At 38.3% G+C, this 19620-nt stretch overlaps 1 protein-coding gene across 4 annotated transcripts in view; it reads left to right on the top strand.

Moving 5' to 3' along the window:
• Nucleotides 1-19620, top strand: part of LOC125123223 (CD302 antigen) — a 144040-nt gene that overhangs the window by 33084 nt on the left and 91336 nt on the right. For all 4 annotated transcript variants that reach the window (XM_047772706.1, XM_047772702.1, XM_047772704.1 and 1 more), the window contains exons 8-13: nt 505-662; nt 3279-3389; nt 3953-4041; nt 4559-4728; nt 8555-8754; nt 10172-10314. In XM_047772706.1, the coding sequence (XP_047628662.1) occupies nt 505-662; nt 3279-3389; nt 3953-4041; nt 4559-4728; nt 8555-8754; nt 10172-10314 (871 nt within the window). The remainder of the gene's footprint in view (nt 1-504; nt 663-3278; nt 3390-3952; nt 4042-4558; nt 4729-8554; nt 8755-10171; nt 10315-19620) is intronic.

Raw genomic sequence — 19620 nt, 5'->3', positions numbered from 1 at the left:
AGCTGAAAAGTGAACAGAACACTAGAGAGCCATTCTTACGACTTCCTCCTATGGATTCACTCATAATAGCAAATACTAGATACCTATTCTGTGCCATCATGATGCCAGTTGTTTTACCTGGGAAGGCAGTGTGGTCATTCTGTGGCGGTGATGGACAGTATTCATATTCTAATTAGAGTATCTATGATTGCATTTGTAGAATTTCATTGTTTCTCATAAAACAAGGTTTATCTCAACCATGTATGAGGAACCCTGAGCCTGTAAATCACAGTTCAGCTGTCGTTCCACTTGTGTACCCTACCTGTGTAAGTGACCTAAAAATAAAAAACCCTCATCACCATCCTGCCCAACTTATGAACATTTTTGACAGATTGATTAAGAATATCTTTTTCTGAATTAAAATTTTAGGCTCTTTACCTCCTGTATCAGAATATTAAAAAATCAGTAGTAATGTGCATATTGAAGTATGGTATTGAGTAACCAAATAAACCATTTTTCTTTTAGATGCCAAAGAAGAAACATGGACAGGTCTTAGGAATGTAAATACACCCACTCTATTTCAGTGGTCGGATGGTACTGAAGTTACTCTAACTTACTGGAATGAGAATGAGCCAAATGTTCCCTACAATAAGACTCCCAACTGTGTTTCCTATTTAGGAAAGGTAGGAAACCTCCTCGGGCTTATTTATGTCCTTATTGTGATACCTGACTAATAATAATAATAATAATATGACTTTGGTTGGGATATTTCTATTTAAGCTGGGAAATAAAAGGTAACAGCATTGTAGATTGTCTTTCTAGTAGATGCTGAAAAAAAGGTAAATTAAGCTATTTCTAAAGAAGCAATCCGGTTCCTGTCTGAGAGTATCTGCTCTGGTGTGAAACAGATCAAGAGAATCCCTTTAGAGCTCAGATTCTTGCGCCAGGTTGGCTCCGAAAGGCTGCTTTCTTTCAGGACCATCAGTGTGCTATTTAGCATGTAGTCACAGTTTAACCTGGAAAACCTCATCTTCTCATGTTCAGATCAGTGTTATATTTATCCTACATTGAGAAGTAAAAAAATGCTTTTACTAAAAAATTAGATCTGGAATCCCCATCGTGGCGCAGTGGTTAATGAACCCGACTAGGAACCGTTGCAGGTTCCATCTCTGGCCTCGATCAGTGGGTTAAGGAACTGGCATTGCTGTGAGCTGTGGTGTAGGTTGCAGATGCGGCTGGGATCTCGCATTGCTGTGGCTCTGGTGTAGGCCTGCGGCTATAGCTCTGATTAGACCCCTAGTTTGGGAACCTCCATATGCTGCGGGTGCAGCCCTAGAAAAGACAAAAAAAAAATTAGATCTGATTTTGTACAAGACAGTCTTACTCTATAGAATGCACAAATGTTTATTGAACATGCATCATTAGAGTCCAAAATAAACTATCTTGAGCTGAAAGGACATAGGTATCTCTATGTTTTTGTTTGATTCACTTTGCTGCGGACTCCCAATAGTTTAGGAGGCTGATTTTGTCACCCAAACTTCTATAGAGACTTGAGTGCAACCAATGAATGGTAGGGCTATTTAGAAATGTTTCGGCGGTAAAGGTGTTTCAAAAAGTGTAAAGCTGGATTTAGAAGGGTGTCACATTTAATGTTCTATTTTTTAAGTTTATTTACTTTTTCTTTTCTTTTCTTTTCTTTTTTTTTTTTTTTGTCTTTTTGTCCTTTTTAGGCCGCACCTGTGGCATATGGAGATCCCAGGCTAGGGGTCTTATTGGAGCTGCAGCCACCAGCCTACGCCAGAACTACAGCAATGCCAGATCCAAGCCAGGTCTATGACCTATACCACAGATCACAACAACGCTAGATCCTTAACCCACTGAGCGGAGGCCAGGGATTGAACCCGAAACCTCATAGTTCCTAGTCAGATTCGTTTCCCCGCTGTGCCATGACAGGAACTCCTAATGTTCTATTTAAAGGGATACACAGGCTGTCTTTAAAAGAGGATCATAGATAGAAATGAAGTCCCATAGGACAGAGTGAACAGAGTGATGGCATATCTAAACAGCATTCCAGTATTCAAAACTGACCCTTGGGGAGTTCCCGTCGTAGCTTAGTGGTTAACGAATCCGACTAGGAACCATGAGGTTTCGGGTTCGATCCCTGCCCTTGCTCAGTGGGTTGAGGATCCGGCGTTACCGTGAGCTGTGATGTAGGTTGCAGACGCGGCTCGGATCCCATGTTGCTGTGGCCCTGCTATAGGCCATCAGCTACAGCTCCGATTCGACCCCTAGCCTGGGAACCTCCATATGCCGCGGGAGCGGCCCAAAGAAATAGCAAAAAGACAAAAAAAAAAAGAAAAAAAAAACCTGACCCTTATCTCAGTTGATTTACTAAAATTTAATTTGAAGAAAGCAGAGTGACTTATGCCAAATAAATATTAAGTAACATTTGAAAAACAGAACTTTGACATCAGGCTGGAAGTAGAACTTTTGATTCTAAAATTCTTAGAGAGTAGCTATTCTAATCACCTTCATCGTCATGCATATGAGGAAACTGAGACAGGGAAGTTAGGTGACCTGTCCAAAGTTTTGTAACCCATGAACAAACTTTGGCTGCATTGTGTGAAAGAAGACTATAACACTGGCAGCTCTTTTTGGGCTGGGTTCTTCTCTCTTCAACTTGAATATTAAGTGTCCTTTGATGGTTTTATTGTTATTTCCATAAGAAAATGAAATTTAAAAAAAAAGTTTTTTAATTTATTTTTTTATTTCCCCAATACATTACTTTTTTTCTGCTGTACAGCATGGTAACCCAGTTACACATATATGTACGCATTCTATTTTTGCACATTATCATGCTCCATCATAAGTGACTAGACGTAGTTCCTAGTGCTACACAGCAGGATCTCATTGCTAATCCATTCCAAAGGCAACCGTCTGCATCTATTAACCCCAAGCTCCCAATCCATCCCACTCCCTCCTCCTCCCCTTTGGCAACCACAAGTCTATTCTCCAAGTCCATGATTAAAAAAATGAAATTTATCTGCACTCTGACCTTGAGGTGATACTGACATTAACAGGTTTCCAGGCCTGTTGGGTGACATTTTTTCAGATACGTTCTCAGATCGAATCATTTGTTTATAGTCATTCTCCCCCCGTCCCTCTCATACTTCCCTGTCTCCCCCTCTCCCTCCTTGATAGTTGTAAGAAGAAACTATCTTGATTTAAAATAAGAGTTCACTTCTAAATAGATGACAAATAATCTCTTGTGGGAAAAAATATTTTCTGTTTTTTAAAAGCTAGGTCAGTGGAAGGTCCAGTCATGTGAAGAGAAACTAAAATATATATGTAAGAAAAAGGGAGAAAAATTGAATGATACAAGATCTGATAAGATGTGCCCTCCAGATGAGGTACGTAAAACTCATATCAGTTTTTCTAAGCAATATTACACCTTCTTGGTTAGAGATTGTAGTGGAGACTTAAACAATTTAGACTTGGAAAATAGAAGAAATTGCTAGCTTCATTTCATTTGCATTAGAGCAAGCCAGAAGGCAATGAATCATAGCATATTGGCATTCTTACAGAAAAAATAGAATTATAGGAAAAATAATTATCTATTCATGAATTTCTATGAAAATATATGTGATTACCATCCTCAATGCTGATTTTTCACTTCTCCTACTTATATTATTCCTTGTTCAAAAAACATTTGACCAAGAACTGTTATACTCTTAGGATGAGCTAGGCACTAGGGGTAAGGGAAATGGACACACCTCTTTCTGACCCAGGCTCATAGTCTTAATGGAGGTTATCCATGAAATTGTATGCTACCCTCACCATGTGTGTGAATTCACTGGCAAAGTCCTTCATTTCCATAAGTTGTAAGATGTTACCTATAGCAGAACCTTGCTTGTCAGAAGGAGACAACATCAAGTCCAGGAGACAGTGTGATGATATTTTTCCTCTGATTTAGGGCTGGAAGAGACATGGAGAAACTTGTTACAAGATTTACGAGGACGAGGTCCCCTTTGGAACCAACTGCAATCTGACTATAACTAGCAGGTGCGACCATGAGTAAATATGCACTAGAGAATTTTTATTCTTATTTTATTTACTTATTTATTTACTTATTTATTTATTTATTTATTTATTTATTTATTTATTTATTGTCTTTTTTGCCTTTTCTAGGGCCGCTTCCATGGCATGTAGAGGTTCCCAGGCTAGGGGTCTAATCAGAGCCATAGCCACCAGCCTATGCCAGAGCCACAGCAACGCAGGATCCGAGCCGCGTCTGCAACCTATGCCACAGCTCACAGCAATGCCCTATCTGCAGCCTATGCCACAGCTCATGGCAACGCCCGATCCTTAACCAACTGAGCAAGGCCAGGGATCGAACCTGCAGCCTCACAGTTCCTAGTCGGATTCGTTAACCACTGCGCCACGATGGGAATGCCTCTAGAGAATTTTTAATTCCAAGTCTCTTTGCTCAATATTCTTCCTAAGAAAAAGATGCATCTTCAATTTATAGAGCAATTCAGTCATTGTAAAAACACCTACTAACTTGACTCTCTTTTTGTAGATTTGAGCAAGAATACCTGAATGATATGATGAAAAAGTATACTAAGTCTTCAGAAAAATACTTCTGGACTGGCCTGAGAGATATGGATGCAAGTAGAGAATATAGATGGGCAAGTGTTGGTGGAGTAAAGTGGACTGTAACATTTTCCAACTGGAATTATCTGGAGCCTGGTGAGTGCCTTAGCTTTTAAAGCAACAGAATTCAGTGACTTGAATTCCCATGTCTCCCAAATCTACTCATTTCCCTTTGATGATCTTCCGGACTAGAGTCTATCTATGGAAACTTAAATAGATGCACAGAGTATATCTTTCCTATGAAATCCTTGGGAACGACCCAATAAAAGCTAGAAAACTCAGTTCTCGGAAACCACAGTGTAATGGTACACAGCTAGAAGCATCAGCATGAATTTTTTTATCTTTTCCATGTAAGTCTCAACAGATTCTAGAAGCTTCATCATGGAGCACTTTGCATTTTCACCTCTCTGCTTCTTAACTCCTTTCCCCAAAATTGAAAGTGTTTATTCATGTGATTTTCAATGGGTGAGAATTAGAGAAGCAATGTATTGTAGATATTATTTATCCCAAAAGTTAGTTTGTTCTTCTTTAATGTGCCTAAAGCACTGATTGTAATTAGCTGTAGAATCAGAGCATTTGAGCCAGAAGAGGCCTCAGAAGTCCCTCCTGATTTTAGAGTTAAGAAAACAGAGGCTTAAGAAGGTGATTTACTTGACCAAGTTTATCTGGTTATTGAATTGCTAAATCCAGATCTCCTGATTTCTAATCCAATACTTTTTAGAGGATTTTGTCTTTGAGACAACAGCTACAAAGCATTGGCCTTTTCTTCCTTTGAATTGTTTATATTTTCTTGTGTTTGTAGAATATGTTCATGAAGACCATTTTTTTATAATCTCACAATTGGAACAAGTGAGTGTATAGTTACAATATTTGAAATAGAGAATGCCCACAAAATTTGTAATACATTGTCCTCATAAATATGAGGGATATTGATAATAACAAGGTCATCTTTTTACTTGTAGAGGATGGAGGATACATATGATAATCCTGGTTAAATTTCACTTTAAATTAGAATATTCTAATATACAAAACACGTGATTTCTTTTATAGACATTCAGACATCTTGGCGCCAATGTTATATTCTTCATGGATAAGCCTCAGTGGTTGGAGGGCTGCTCAGGAAGTAGCCATATGGTTATTCTCTCAGTCCTTTAGGCAGAAAGACTGCCCTTAAGCCCCCTTTACCATTATTACCCCCAGATTTAGCCAGCTTGGTTGGCATTGAGCAAGCCAGGGGTAGGGGACAGAACAGGGGAAAATAGCACACCCATCCAGAGTAACACAGCACTATTTTTCCCAGGTCCTGTTCCTCTTGCTGTCCACGTATAATGAGCATGAGACATATGGCTTCTCTCTATGTTGTTCACAGAGAAGTTGTGCTCATTACTATGCAATGTATGCCCTTCTTGTCCTCTGCCCATTTTGGGCAATGTGGTGTGAGAGGAAAGGTGTTGTGGCATTTTGCCAGACAAATCTGGGTTCAGATTCTGACTCCACCATTCACTCTGATTGTAGGCAAGTCGCTAATTCTTCATCTATAAATGGATCAGACAGTGCAGTCTTTTCATGTCACAGTGAATAAATAAAATTCTGGCCATGGGCTGTGATGTAGGTTGCAGATGCGACTTGGATCCTGCGTTGCTGTGGCTGTGGCATATACTGGCTCTGATTTGATCCCTAGCCTGGGAGCCTCCATGTGCTATGGGTGTGGCCCTAAAAACAAAAGACAAAAAAAAATTTTGGCTCCCATAAAATATATAGTAAACAAATGTATGTTACTACACATCTCCTTCTACCTTTTTTTTAATTTATTTTTACTTTTTTTATTACTCAAATGAATTTATCACATCTGTAGTTGTATAATGATCAAAACAATCTGATTTCATAGGATTTCCATCCCACAGCCCAAGCACATCCCCCCACCCCCCAAACTGTTTCCTCCTAAGACCATAATGTCTGTGAGTCAGCATCTGTTCTGCAAAGAAGTTCAGTCTGTCCTTTTTTCAAATTCCACATGTTAGTGAAAGCATTGGATGTTGGTGTCTCATTGTATGGCTGACTTCACTTAGCATGATAGTTTCTAGGTCCATCCATGTTGCAAAAAATGCTGGTATTTCATTCTTTTTAATGGCCGAGTAATATTCCATTGTGTATATGTACCACATCTTCTTGACCCACTCCTCTGTTGATGGACATTTAGGTTGTTTCCATGTCTTGGCTATTGTAAATAGTGCTGCAGTGAACTTTGGAGTACATGTGTCTTTGCAAGTCGTGGTTTTCTCTGGGTAGATGCCCAGGAGTGGGATTGCTGGATCAAATGTTAGTTCTATTTTTAGTTTTCTGAGGAATCTCCATACTGTTTTCCACAGTGGTTGCACCAATTTACAATCCCACCAACAATGTACTAGGGTTCCTTTTTCTCCACACCCTCTCTAGCACTTATTGTTTGTAGACTTTTGGATGATGGCCATTCTGGCTGGTGTAAGGTGGTACCTCGGAGTGGTTTTGATTTTTGCATTTCTCTAATAATGAGTGATGTTGAACATCTTTTCATGTGTTTTTTGGCCATTTGTATGTCTTCTTTGGAGAACTGTCTGTTTAGATCTTTTGCCCATTTTTGGGTAGGCTTGCTTGTTTTTTTGGTGTTGAGCTGCAGAAGTTGTTTATAAATTTTGGAGATTAATCCCTTGTCCGCGATTCACTTGCAAAGATTTTCTCCCATTCTGTGGGTTGTCTTTTTGTGTTGTTTAGGGTTTCCTTTGCTGTGTAGAAACTTTGAAGTTTGATTAGGTCCCGTTTTTTTGTTTTTCTTTTTATTGTCAATACTCTGATAGGTGGATCTGAGAAGATGTTGCTGTCGTTTATGTCAGAGAGTGTTTGGCCTATGTTTTCCTCTAAGAGTTTTATAGTGTCTAGGCTTATATCTAGGTCTTTAATCCATTTTGAGTTTATTTTATTGTATGGTGTTAGGGAGTGTTCTAATTTCATTCTTTTCCATGTGGCTGTCCAGTTTTCCCAGCACAATTTATTGAACAAGCTGTCCTTTCTCCATTGTATATTCTTGTCTCCTTTGTCATAGATTAGTTGGCTGTAGTCTCCTTCTACCTTTATTGTACCAGCTCTTCCTCTGGATCTGAATCTGGGAAAGTTTTGTTCTGAGGTTTACTAAGGTGCTTAAAAATGTGTGAAAGTTGTTAGGTGAATATGAACAATTTAGGTTATCCTGAGCATCATAGTGGTTTAGGGTACAGCTCTGTACACATACAGCCTGGATTCCAATCCTGGATCAACTGCTTGCTAATATGTGACCTTGGACCTCACTGTACCTCAATGTGACAGTAGAATCCACTCTGTAGGGTCTTTGTGAGGATCAGTTCATTTAATCCTCTTAGAGTAGTACCTATCATGTAGTAAACACTTCTCTGTATTACCATCACCATCGTCATTATTCTTATGAACAGCACATTCACTTCATTTTCTTTCCTGTTTTCTCTCCCCACCCTGAGCCAAATAGCGTAGGTACTAGGAAGGTTTTGAACCTGAAATTTTTATTGTAATTTTTTTGCTTTTTTTTGTTTGTTTTTTGGGGTTTTTTTGTTTTACTTTGGTTTGGTTTTGGGTTTTTTTGTTTGTTTGTTTTGGGGGTTTTTTTTAGGGCCACACTTGCGGCATGTGGAGGTTCCCAGGCTAGGGATTGAATTGGAACTGCAGCTGCCAGCCTATACCACAGCTACAGCAACTGTCAGATCTGAGCCACATCTGCAACCTACACCACAGTTCATGGCAGTGCCAGATCCTTAACCCCCTGAGCAAGGCCAGGGATCAAACCCTCGTCCTCATGAATACTAGTTGGGTTCATTATTGCTGAGCCACAATGGGAACTATCTATTGTAATTTTTTTAACTTTTCAATTCACCCCCAGCTTTTGCAGGAGGGTGTGTGGCTATGGCTACTGGAAAGTCTCTTGGAAAGTGGGAGGTAAAAGACTGCAGAAGCTTCAGAGCACTTTCAATTTGCAAGAAGATAAGTGGGCCTCCTGAGCCGGAAAAATCATCTCCCAAGCCTGGAGATCCCTGTCCTGAAGGCTGGCATAGTTTCTCCTCAGGTCTTTCTTGTTATAAGGTAAAGAAATACTCTTACTCAGTCTCTCAATTAAGTTATCTCTATACTATCCTAGCATGTTCCTTTGTACAAACTATGTTCCTCCTTAGACAGATACATCACCTACCAAAGTATTTGGGAGCACAGAGTCCTTGTCACGGCATCATTGAACCTCTGGTGTCAGATAACTCATTCCCATATAAACTCATGTGCTATGCAAAAGAGCAGGGCCAGTGTGAGGTCTGGCTTTCCTAGGCTGCTTTCATTCTGGGAAGTTGGATGAGCTGCATGCCATGCTAATACTTTGCCTATGACTCTGATATTCCTTTAATTATTGTTGTCAAATGAAGAGTTCTATCATCTCTAACAAGTCAAAGAATTTATTTTCAGGTCTGTATTAGTCACATGTTCTCACAATACTATTGCAAAATTCAGTGGCTATGACAACAAACATTTAGTCTCATGTTCACAGATGTTTGGGTCAGATAGAATTTGTTTGATTTTAGTTAGAGCTTGAATCAGTGGTCAGCTCTACTTTGAGCTGTGGGTCAGCTGTGCTAGGCTCCAGGCTCTAAATTGAGGTCTGCTGCCCTTCAATCCAGGTGTCAGGCTGAAGGGGCAGCAGTTAGCAAGAGCTTGTTCTTCTCATACTCAGTTACTGGAGCCTGAGATGCAAGCCTAACCACATTGGCACATTTCTGGCTTCTGCTCACTTTACCTCCGCTAGTATCCCATTGATCACAGCAAGTCACATGACTGGGTCCCAAGTCAAGGCACAAGGAAGTATACCTCACCCACTGGTAAGCCCAATGGCAAGAATGTGTTACAGGAATTGATGAATCAGGACTAATAATTTAACCTACCATATGTCATATGCTCCTCTTCTTTTGAAATGACTGTGGTTCTTTTGGCATAAAATGAACCATTACAAACCAAAGAAACAGTCCAAAGTGACAAGCTTTGTTTTTACCACATTTGCACATCAGTGAAATCTGCCCATGATTCTTCCTCATCAGAAAATAGTCCTATACTTATGCATGTCTCAGTGTATCATGGTCACAATTAGGTGTTTAGCACATATCTTTGCAGAAGTGTTTTCCCAAAGCATTCATATGCACCCTTTACAACCATTCTTCCTAGTTGATTCATCTCTCAAGGTCCCTGGAAGGCAGAAGAATATGGTATCATGTTGAAGGAGCTTGCCAGCCTGGCTGAGGAAGGTCATCCATCTGACAACAGTGGCTGGCACCTGTGCTGGCCTCTAGTTGGCTCTTTCAGTAGGATCTGTCTATGTCACAGTATATGTGCCCTTACCTCTGTATTTATTGCATTATAAGAATCCACTTCAGGGGCCCATACATTTGACTGTAGTTGACTTTAAAATTATGAATACTTTATAATTAGACCAGAAAATGAATTAACAATGTATCTTGTTAAGCTATTTCATGTGGAAAGAATTGTAAGAAAGAGGAACTGGGAAGAAGCTGAGAGATTCTGCCAGGCACTTGGAGGACACCTTCCTAGCTTCAGTCATGTGGATGAAATAAAGGAATTTCTTCACTTTTTAATGGACCAGTTCAGGTAATACACTCAGAATGAGATATTCTATACTTCTATGCTTTGATATCCTCTAGGTATTCAGAATTAATGTTTTATTATCTAAAAGGGTCATTCAGTGCTTTAGTCGTCCTTCAACATCAAGCATTTTTATGTGCAAGACACTATAAGGAATTCAGGGATAAGGGGGACAGGGTCCTCACCCTTTGTGTAGAATGATAAAGCCCAATGGGTGGAGTAAGAAAAGTATGGTAAAAAATGTAGAACATAGGTAAGGAGAGCCCATGGGAATTCAGAGGAAGGAGGAAGCATTTCTAGAAGGTATAATTGGGGAATATGTTATGAAGAGGGATGGTTCTTAGAAAGTAAGGTAATATTGGAAAGGTGAGATGGTAGGAGGAGCCAGGGAAAACAACACAAGCAAAGGAAACAGACCAAAATATACAGACATGGTCAAGGAGAAATAAGCCATTCAGCATAGCTAGAAAATGGAATTTTGAATGAAATTGGAACATCCTTTCTTGCCAGGGAAGGAGTTTAATCTTAAGTAAATACACAAAAAATAACCAAAAACAAAGTGTGTGTGTTTGTGTGTGTGTGTGTGTGTGTGTTTGTGTGTGTGTGTGTGTATACAGAGGGAGAGACAGGAAGACAGACAGACAGACATAGTAGGTAGATGCAGAGCAACTTATGTAAGGCTATTACGGCTCCTCTGGTAGAAAACTACGTTGAAGATGGGACAGTAGGAGGTGATCAGAGTTGTTATAAAGATGGAGTCAGTAAGCCACTGTGATTTTGTTTTATTTATTTTTAATTTATTTATTTTATTTTTTATAGTGATTTTTATTTTTTCCATTATAGCTGGTTTACAGTGTTCTGTCAATTTTCTGCTATACAGCAAGGTGACCCAGTCACACATACATGTATATATTCTTTTTTCGCACATTATCATGTTCCATCACAAGTGACCAGACATAGTTCCCAGTGCTATACAGCAGGATTGCATTGACCACTGTGATTTTTAATGTCGTGGTAGAAGGAGGATTCCTGAGTGGTTTTCCTGATGTCCTTAAGTATAACGTGGAGAATATAGGCCAGGTGTCACCATCATAGGAGGAAATTTTTTCTGAAGTTTTAGGGACAGTCATAGATGTGAGGACCTTCAGCTTCACAGTTTATTTTTCTCCCTTGCTTTTGAACTGAGATGACCCAAATCTGGAAATCAAGGATTCAGGATATACCAGGCAAAATCACCTGGTATATCCTGGATATACCAGGAAAAGAAATCATCACCTGCACATATTCTAGTGAATACTTTCCTAATTACTTTGCCTCAAAAAACCAAAAACTTCAAAGAAAAACAGCAAAAGTAAAACAAGTACCGAAACACAAAGAAAACCAGCCTTCTTCTCTAAGACATTAAATATAAGAAGGCATTTTAAAACCTAACATCTAGGAGTTCCTGCTGTGGTATATATTGCAGACGTGGCTTTGCTCCTGCATTGCTGTGGCTGTGGCTTAGGCCAGCAGCTACAGTTCCGTTTTGACCCCTAGCCTGGGAACTTCCATATGCCACAGGTACAGCCCTAAAAAGCAAAAGCAAACAAACAAAAACCCCCCAAAAACAAAAAAAAACAAAAACTTAAAATAGTAAATTGAAAGAATGGGCAAAATTATTGTTCATGTTGTGCAAATGTGAACAAGCTAGAGTCACAATATTCATCTTAGGTAAAATATAGTTGAAGTAAAAATGCATTAAATGTGAAAATGAGATCTACTTATTGACCATCTACAATGAAGTTTTAATAGTCAATAACATTTTTGCACTTAAAATAACATCAAAATATATAAAGTAAAAATATTAGTTATATTAGTAAAATTTTCCAATAAATAATAATAACAGGAGATTTTAACTCTTACTTCATTCATCAACAAATGATACAGGCAAAATAGAAATAATATAGTATATAGGAATAGTATAATTAGGGTTGGTTTAATAATATCCTCTTTGTTTATGGATTAAAATGTCCATATATACTTCCTCTTCAAGCTCTTTGTGTGAATCACTTAAAATAATTAATTGATCTGTTAGGCTAAGGAAAAAAAAGCTAAATTTCCAAAGTAGCAAAATTATACTGGTTACATTAGAAGTGAAATCAATCCCTTCTGCTTTTTTTTTTTTTTACTTTTATTTATTTATTTTTGTCTTTTTGCCATTTCTAGGACCGTGCTTGCAGCATATGGAGGTTCCCAGGCTAGGCGTCTAATCAGAGCTGTAGCTGCCGGCCTACACCACAGCCATAGCAACGCCAGATCTGAGCCGCGTCTGCTACCTACACCACAGCTCACAGGCAACATGGGATCCTTAACCCACTGAGCGAGGCCAGGTATCGAATCCGCAACCTCATGTTTCCTAGTCAGATTTGTTTCCGCTGCACCACAACGGGAACTCCTTGCTTTTATTTTTTTTAAATAATGATTTTTATTTTTCCATTATAGTCAGTTTACTGTGTTCTTTCAATTTTCTACTGCATAGCAAGGTGACACATACATGTATACATTCTTTTTTCTCACATTATCTCTGCTTTTAAATTTGGCATTTCAAAGATTCTTTTGACAAATAACTCAAAGCTGTATAAATGATAATAAAAACACTCATTCTGAAATTCATGAGATATAACCAGAGCTATAGTTGGAGGCACATTAATAGCTTAAGGACTTTAATGATTAAACAAAAATCATGAAAATAAGAATTCACCTAAAAGTGAAAATATTTATCTACATTAATACAAAGAAACCAATGAAAGAACCTAATAAATATAAAGGTGAAATGAATGAACTAGAAAACAGAAAAGCAGTAGAACCGACAAATCCTAGAACTATATCTCTAGAAATAAAACTACAAAACAGAAGAAAAAAATCTACTGATGACCAAATCATGAAAACAAAAAAGAAAACTGATACTTACCATGAAACCTGAGTAAGGGATTATTAAATCCATTTAATGGAGAATTTGTTTAAGTGGTATAAATCCTACGCATAATTCTATGCTGTTATACATTAAATTATTAAAGTGAACAATTTCTAGGGGGATATAAATTAGTATACAATTGAATTAATAAGTAGAAACCCAGCAATCCAATAGCCATGAAAAAAAAATCAAAAAAAAAGGTAACAAAGAATTTCTTCCAAGAAAGAGATAGGAACTACCTATATGGTTCTACATGTGAATTCCTTTATATTTTAAAAAAGAGGTCATTACCATGTATTTCAATAGTACAAGCAAGAGCTTGTATCCATTACATAGAAACTGATGCAAGCATCCAGTTTACTTTTCAAACTAGTCTAATTCTGATATCATAGCCTGTCAAAGAAAGTGCAGAGAAATATACACTAAGCTCATGGCTAGATTTGAAAAAGTAAATACCAGCAGGTGATATAATAACAAACACTGATATAGTGCCTATTATGTGCCAGGTAATGTACTAAGTGTTTTCTCTTTAATTCTGACAACAGCCACAGCCTATGAAGTAGGTACTGTTACTATGCCCATTTTATCTAAATGGGGAGACAGAGATACAGAGAAGTAAAATAATTTGCCCAAGGTTATATAGCTAGTAAATAAAGGATCCAATGTATGAACCCATCCGAACCCACTTTCTTTCTTCTTTTTTTTTTCTTTTTTGGCTGCACCATGCAGCATGGGCCAGGGACCAAATTCAAGCCATAGCTGTGACCTACGTCACAGCTGCAGCAATTCTGGATCCTTACTCCACTGCGCTGGACAGGGTGTCGAACCCGGTTCACGTCAGAGACAACACCGGATCTTTAACTTGCTGTGCTACAGTGGGAACTCCAAGAGCTTACTTTAACTCACTGTATTATATTATAATACCTCAAAATTACATAGCTTGATGATGTAGGCTTTCTTCCAAGGGTGTAAGGTTGGGTCAGTATTAGGAACTTTACTTATCTAGTCAAATATGTGATTATCTTAATAGAAAATAAAATCTGAAAATGCATCTGGTAAAATGAATGAATTTATTTGTTCCTGGCTTGATATATAAATGTATATTTAGCATATTTAATTAATATAATTAACATAAATTCTTATTAAATTAAGGATAGAAGGAGACATCAACCTGTAGCCATATCACACTTAATGATTAAACATTAACTGCATTTCCATAAAAGTCAAAAAATGGCAAAGATCCCTAGTATCATCACTTTTATTGATCTTTGGAATTTATCCCCTATTCATTAAGATTTTTTTTAAATATCATAGCATGCAAATATTTATATTAAGTGGAGAGAAAGGCAAATTATAAAAGTAAAAAAAATACTATTTATATCAAAAAGTAGACTATTAAAAAAAAACACAAAAGAGATAACCATTGTTACCTCTGGGAGATAAGATTTTGAATAAGGGTTTAAATATTTGAACATTTTCCTGCATTTTCCAGATTTGCATTTGAGGTAAATGTGACAGTGTTCCAGAGGCAGGATTCATTCTGTTCCCACTGTAGTTGGCATCAGGCAGTTCCAATCAGCAGACCCAATGACTGGACAGGGACCAATTAGAAATCAGTCCACAGATCCATTTCTAATGGTACAGGCTACTGGCCTCACCAAATTCTAACACCCTTTCATGAAGGGTAAGATTATCTCTAAGTATTTTTAGCTATTCCTCATATCTTGAATAACTTCAATTTTACCAATGAGAGCCTATTTGTAGCATCACGCTGATTAACAAGCCTGTAATTTTGCTGATAGAAACCTATTTTTGACATTCACTCTGCTAATGACCAAAGCTTCAGGTACAGCTTTAGGAGCACAGATTCCCTTGTGGTAGCCACCTCTGGAGCATAACTTTTCTAATACCCTCCTCCGTAAGAGAAAAATGGGAGCAGGGCAACTTACTAGCCCTTAGATCTCAAGTTTGACTCACACAATACCATACTATCTAGGCTAAAGTATTTTTAAGGAAAACACTGACATAAACTGGATTTTGAATAAAACCAAGCAAGAGGTTAGGAAACTTTGTTTCAAGGAACCATGGATAAGTACTAAGCAATTAGGTTGTGGATTACAATCAGCTCTTCATATCCACAAGTTTCACACCTGCAGATTCAATCTGCTGCAGATTAAAAATATGAGGGGAAAAAATTCCAGCAAGTTCCCAAAAACTATTTACATGAACATTTACTCTGTATTAGGTATTTTAGGTACTCTAGAGATAATTTAAAGTATATGAGAAGATGTGTGTAGGTTATATGCAAACTCTACATCATTTAATTTAAGGGACTTGAGCATCTGTGGATTTTGGCATTGGGGATGGGGGTGGGGCGGTTTCTGGAACCGATTCCACAGTGGGTGCCAAGGGACAGTGGTATTCATAGGAATCAATTGATGAAAATGGAATATCATATATCACATAAATGATCATTAAGTGCGTCTATATATGGAATAGATTATACTAGAAAACAAAACTAAAATCTGAGGGACAATTAAGGAATCTTTCTTGATTTCTTTATTTCTGATGACACTTGCTGAGTCCCCACTCCAATTAAAAATATAAGTTCATTATATAAAATTTGGGAAATATAAAAAAAGATAATGAAGAAAATTGAAATCACACTCCTAGTTATAAACATTGTTATCATTCAGTATAAATCCTTTCCATTTTCTTCTATTCTTATACATAGTTTATTTTCCACAAAATATACAGTGTTTGATTTTTTCTGATCACAAAAGTAATGCATGTTGAATTCAGAAAACAGAAAAGCACAAATTAAAAACGAATCACCATGATCCTTTCACTCATAGGGACCAGATTTTATTTGTACTCATCTTAGCAGCTGATACAGTGCCACACTAAGCAGACTGTAATGTCTGTTAATACATGCTCTGTTAATAAAGGAATCATTTGCCCATGTTATACTTAGTCAACATATTTTAAAACCTATTCAATATCATAACCATGGTTGGAAGGCAAGGAAGGAAGCAAACTGATTTATGTCTGAAAATGCTTCTAAAGCTTACTGTTTGAACACCTTAGCTCTTTATCACAGGGATTGACCTTTCTTAGCAAGATGTCCATTGCCCAAACTGTGTATTACCTGCCAAGGAGTGAAGTCAGATTACTGTTATACTTTTCACAATCTAAGTTCTACATCTCTGTTTATATTTCAATGAAAAGAGTTCACGGTGTGCCAAGTCAGTAAAGCTCTAAGATCTTTGCAACTTTTAACAGCAGCCCACCAGGGAAAGCCGTTGTAGAACAAAAACAGTCTTAGGATTAGGAAAGAAAGCCTTGTGCTATTGCTGCCCTGTGCGCTGCCTCCAGTAGTGTGGCATGAATGGATTTAGGTACATATTTAAGGCTTTGCAGACTAGGCACCCTCATCAAACTGTATATTGGGGGTTATGGCTGGTTTTCATTAGAAACTAGATGGATACAGTAGGTAATTTGAGAGTAGAAATTTTAACACAAATACACTTATTAAGCTTTCATGAAATGTCTTCTTAACCTAATAGCCGTAACAATACCTACTTAGTTCTTGGAATAGAAGAAATTTATATAGACAGAAATTTTCAGTTTGATTTAATTCCTTAGTTATGATCCATTTTCCCCTCAAGTTTCCTAAAAAGCACATTAGAGGTTTGCAACAATTAATGTGATTTCTAATTTCTTCTTCCTTATCTGCCTACAGATAAACCAGGTCAAACCAAGAATAAGTTACAAGTGAGGAAGTATTTTCTATCTCTTATTGCACACACACACACCCCACAAGTAACTACTATTTTCTATTTTTATAACAGTAATAAGTCTCTTGAAATGGAAGCTTAAAACTATAAAGGTCTGGGTTGAAATGAAGTCCAATCTCAGAAAGTAGTGATGGTTAGAAATTTGGGGGAGTTTCCGTTGTGGCTTAGTGATAATGAACCCAACTAGTATCCATGAGGATGCAGGTTTGATCCCTGGCATCGCTCAGTGGGTTAAGGATCCGGCATTGCTGTGAGCCGTGGTATAGGTCTCAGACACAGCTTGGATCCGGTGTTGCTGTGACTGTGGCATACGCTGGCAGCTGCAGCTCCAATTAGACCCTTAGCCTGATAACTTTCATATGCCGAAAGCTTGGCCCTAAAAAGAAAAAAAAGTAAAAAGGAAATTTTGGACAATCAGGCACGCTGCTCTCTAGGAAGTTGTTCTCTGAAGTGCAACTGAGGAGGCAGAAATGGGCTTGAAAGCAAAGTTTCTAAGTGGGAAGATGTGGAGCTAAGAGCAGACTGGGTGGAAATGTTGGGGACTGACTTCTAAAGAGGCTGCTGTGGGAGTGGACTGTAGAGCAAATACAAGTGGCAAATGATCTTTGATCCTCTTCCAGGTTGTACTGTTGGTTGTGTAAAGAAGATAAATATCTAATGCTTACTTTAGGGAAACACAAAATTCTGCACGAATTCCCCAGGGCTAAATATCTAATCTACAAAGATTAGAAATAAGTGAAGTATAAGAAATCAAACTTGGATTTCCCATCATGGCTCAGTGGTTAACAAATCTCACTAGGAACCATGAGGTTTCGGGTTCAATCCCTGGCCTCGCTCAGTGGGTTAAGGATCCAGCGTTGCCATGAGCTGTCGTGTAGGTTGCAGATGAAACTTGGATTTCACATTGCTGTGGCTGTGGCTGTGGCATAGGCTGGCGGCTACAGCTCTGACTAGACCCCTAGACTGAGAACCTCCATATGCCATGGGTGCCATCCTAGAAAAGACAGAAAAAAAAAAAAGAAAAAGAAATCAAACTTGACCTCCTCTGTATTTTAGCTATCTGGCTTCTGACTTAAATTATAATGTATATGGCAATTATCTAGACCTTGAGGTTTAGAAATCCAGCAGAAAATATAATACATTTGGAAGCCTATAGGAAAGCTGCTGAAGACACAAACCGCAGATTCCTTTTTTTTTTTTTTAAGCTGCTACATTCACACGGGGCTTAATTATTGCCACTGGATTTACCTTATCTGTAAAGCTTTCAATTTCTCCTTCAAATTTGAATGGGAGCCTTGCTGGGTAAAGTAATCTTGGTTGGAGGTTTTTTCCTTTCATCCTATTAAGTATATCATGCTACTCCCTTCTGGCCTGCAGAGTTTCTGCTGAAAAATCTGCCATAACCTTATTGGGGTTCCCTTGTATTGTTACTTGTTTCCTTTCCCCAGCTACTTTCAGTATTTCCTCTTCATCTTTAATTTTGGTCATTTTGATCAATATGTGTCTTGGGGTATTCCTTCTTGGGTTTATTTTATATGGTACTCGTTGCACTTCATGGATTTGAGTGAATAGTTCCTTTCCCATGTTAGTGAAGTTTTCAGCTATTATTTCATCAAATATTTTTTCTGTCCCTTTCTCTCTCTCTTCTGCTTCTGCACCCCTATAATACGGATTTTGGTGTATTTAACATTGTCCCAGAGTTCTCTGAGACTCTCTTTGTTTCTTTTCAATTTTTTTTCTCTTTTCTGTTCCACATCTGTGATTTCCACTAGTCTGTCCTCCACCTAGCTTATTCATTCTGCCTCCTGTATTCTGCTGCTGGCTGCTTCTAATGAATTTTTTATTTCATTTATTGTATTTTGCATCTCTGCTTGCTTACGTTTTAAATCTTGTATTTCTTTGCTCAGTGTTTCCTGTAAATGATCCATCTTTGCCTCCAGTTTATTTCCAATGTCTTGCATCATCTTCAGCATCAACGGTCTAAAGTCTTTTTCCTGGAGGCTGAGAATCTCCTGACCACTTAGCTGTTTTCCTGGGGTTTTTTCTTTCTCTATTATCTGAGTTATAGTTCTCTGTCTTTTCATTTTTATAGGTTTTTTGTGTGGTGTCCTTTTTGTATACAATAGAGTTGTAGCCTGTCTTGCTTCTGGTGTCTGCCCCGCTTGTGGATGAAGTTGGTAGGGGACTTGCTGTAGGCTTCCTGATGGGAGGGACTGGTGCCTGCCCCCTGATAGGTAGGTCTGATTCCTATCCCTCTGGTGAGTGGGGCTTTGCCTCTGGGTGAGATTAGAGGAGGCTGTTTGCCTGGGGGGTCTTTAAGGCAGCCTGTTTACTGATGGGTGGGGCCAGATTTTCCCAAAATGGCCACCTCCAGAGAAATGCACACTAATGACTATTACCAAGAGCTTTGCCTCCAATGTCCTTCCCCCACAATGAGCCACAGTTACCCCCTGTTTTCCCAGGAGATCCTCCAAGAACTGCACTCAGGTCCAACACAGAGCCTTTGCTTTGCCCTGGGACCCAGTGCAGGGAAAATCTGTGTGCTTCTTTCAAGGATGGAGC

The sequence above is a fragment of the Phacochoerus africanus genome, chromosome 3, assembly GCF_016906955.1.
Source record: "Phacochoerus africanus isolate WHEZ1 chromosome 3, ROS_Pafr_v1, whole genome shotgun sequence".
Classification (NCBI taxonomy): Eukaryota; Metazoa; Chordata; class Mammalia; order Artiodactyla; family Suidae; genus Phacochoerus; species Phacochoerus africanus.
The sequence above is the reverse complement of the archived record's forward strand: the minus strand, read 5'-3'. Positions and strand labels throughout refer to the sequence as shown.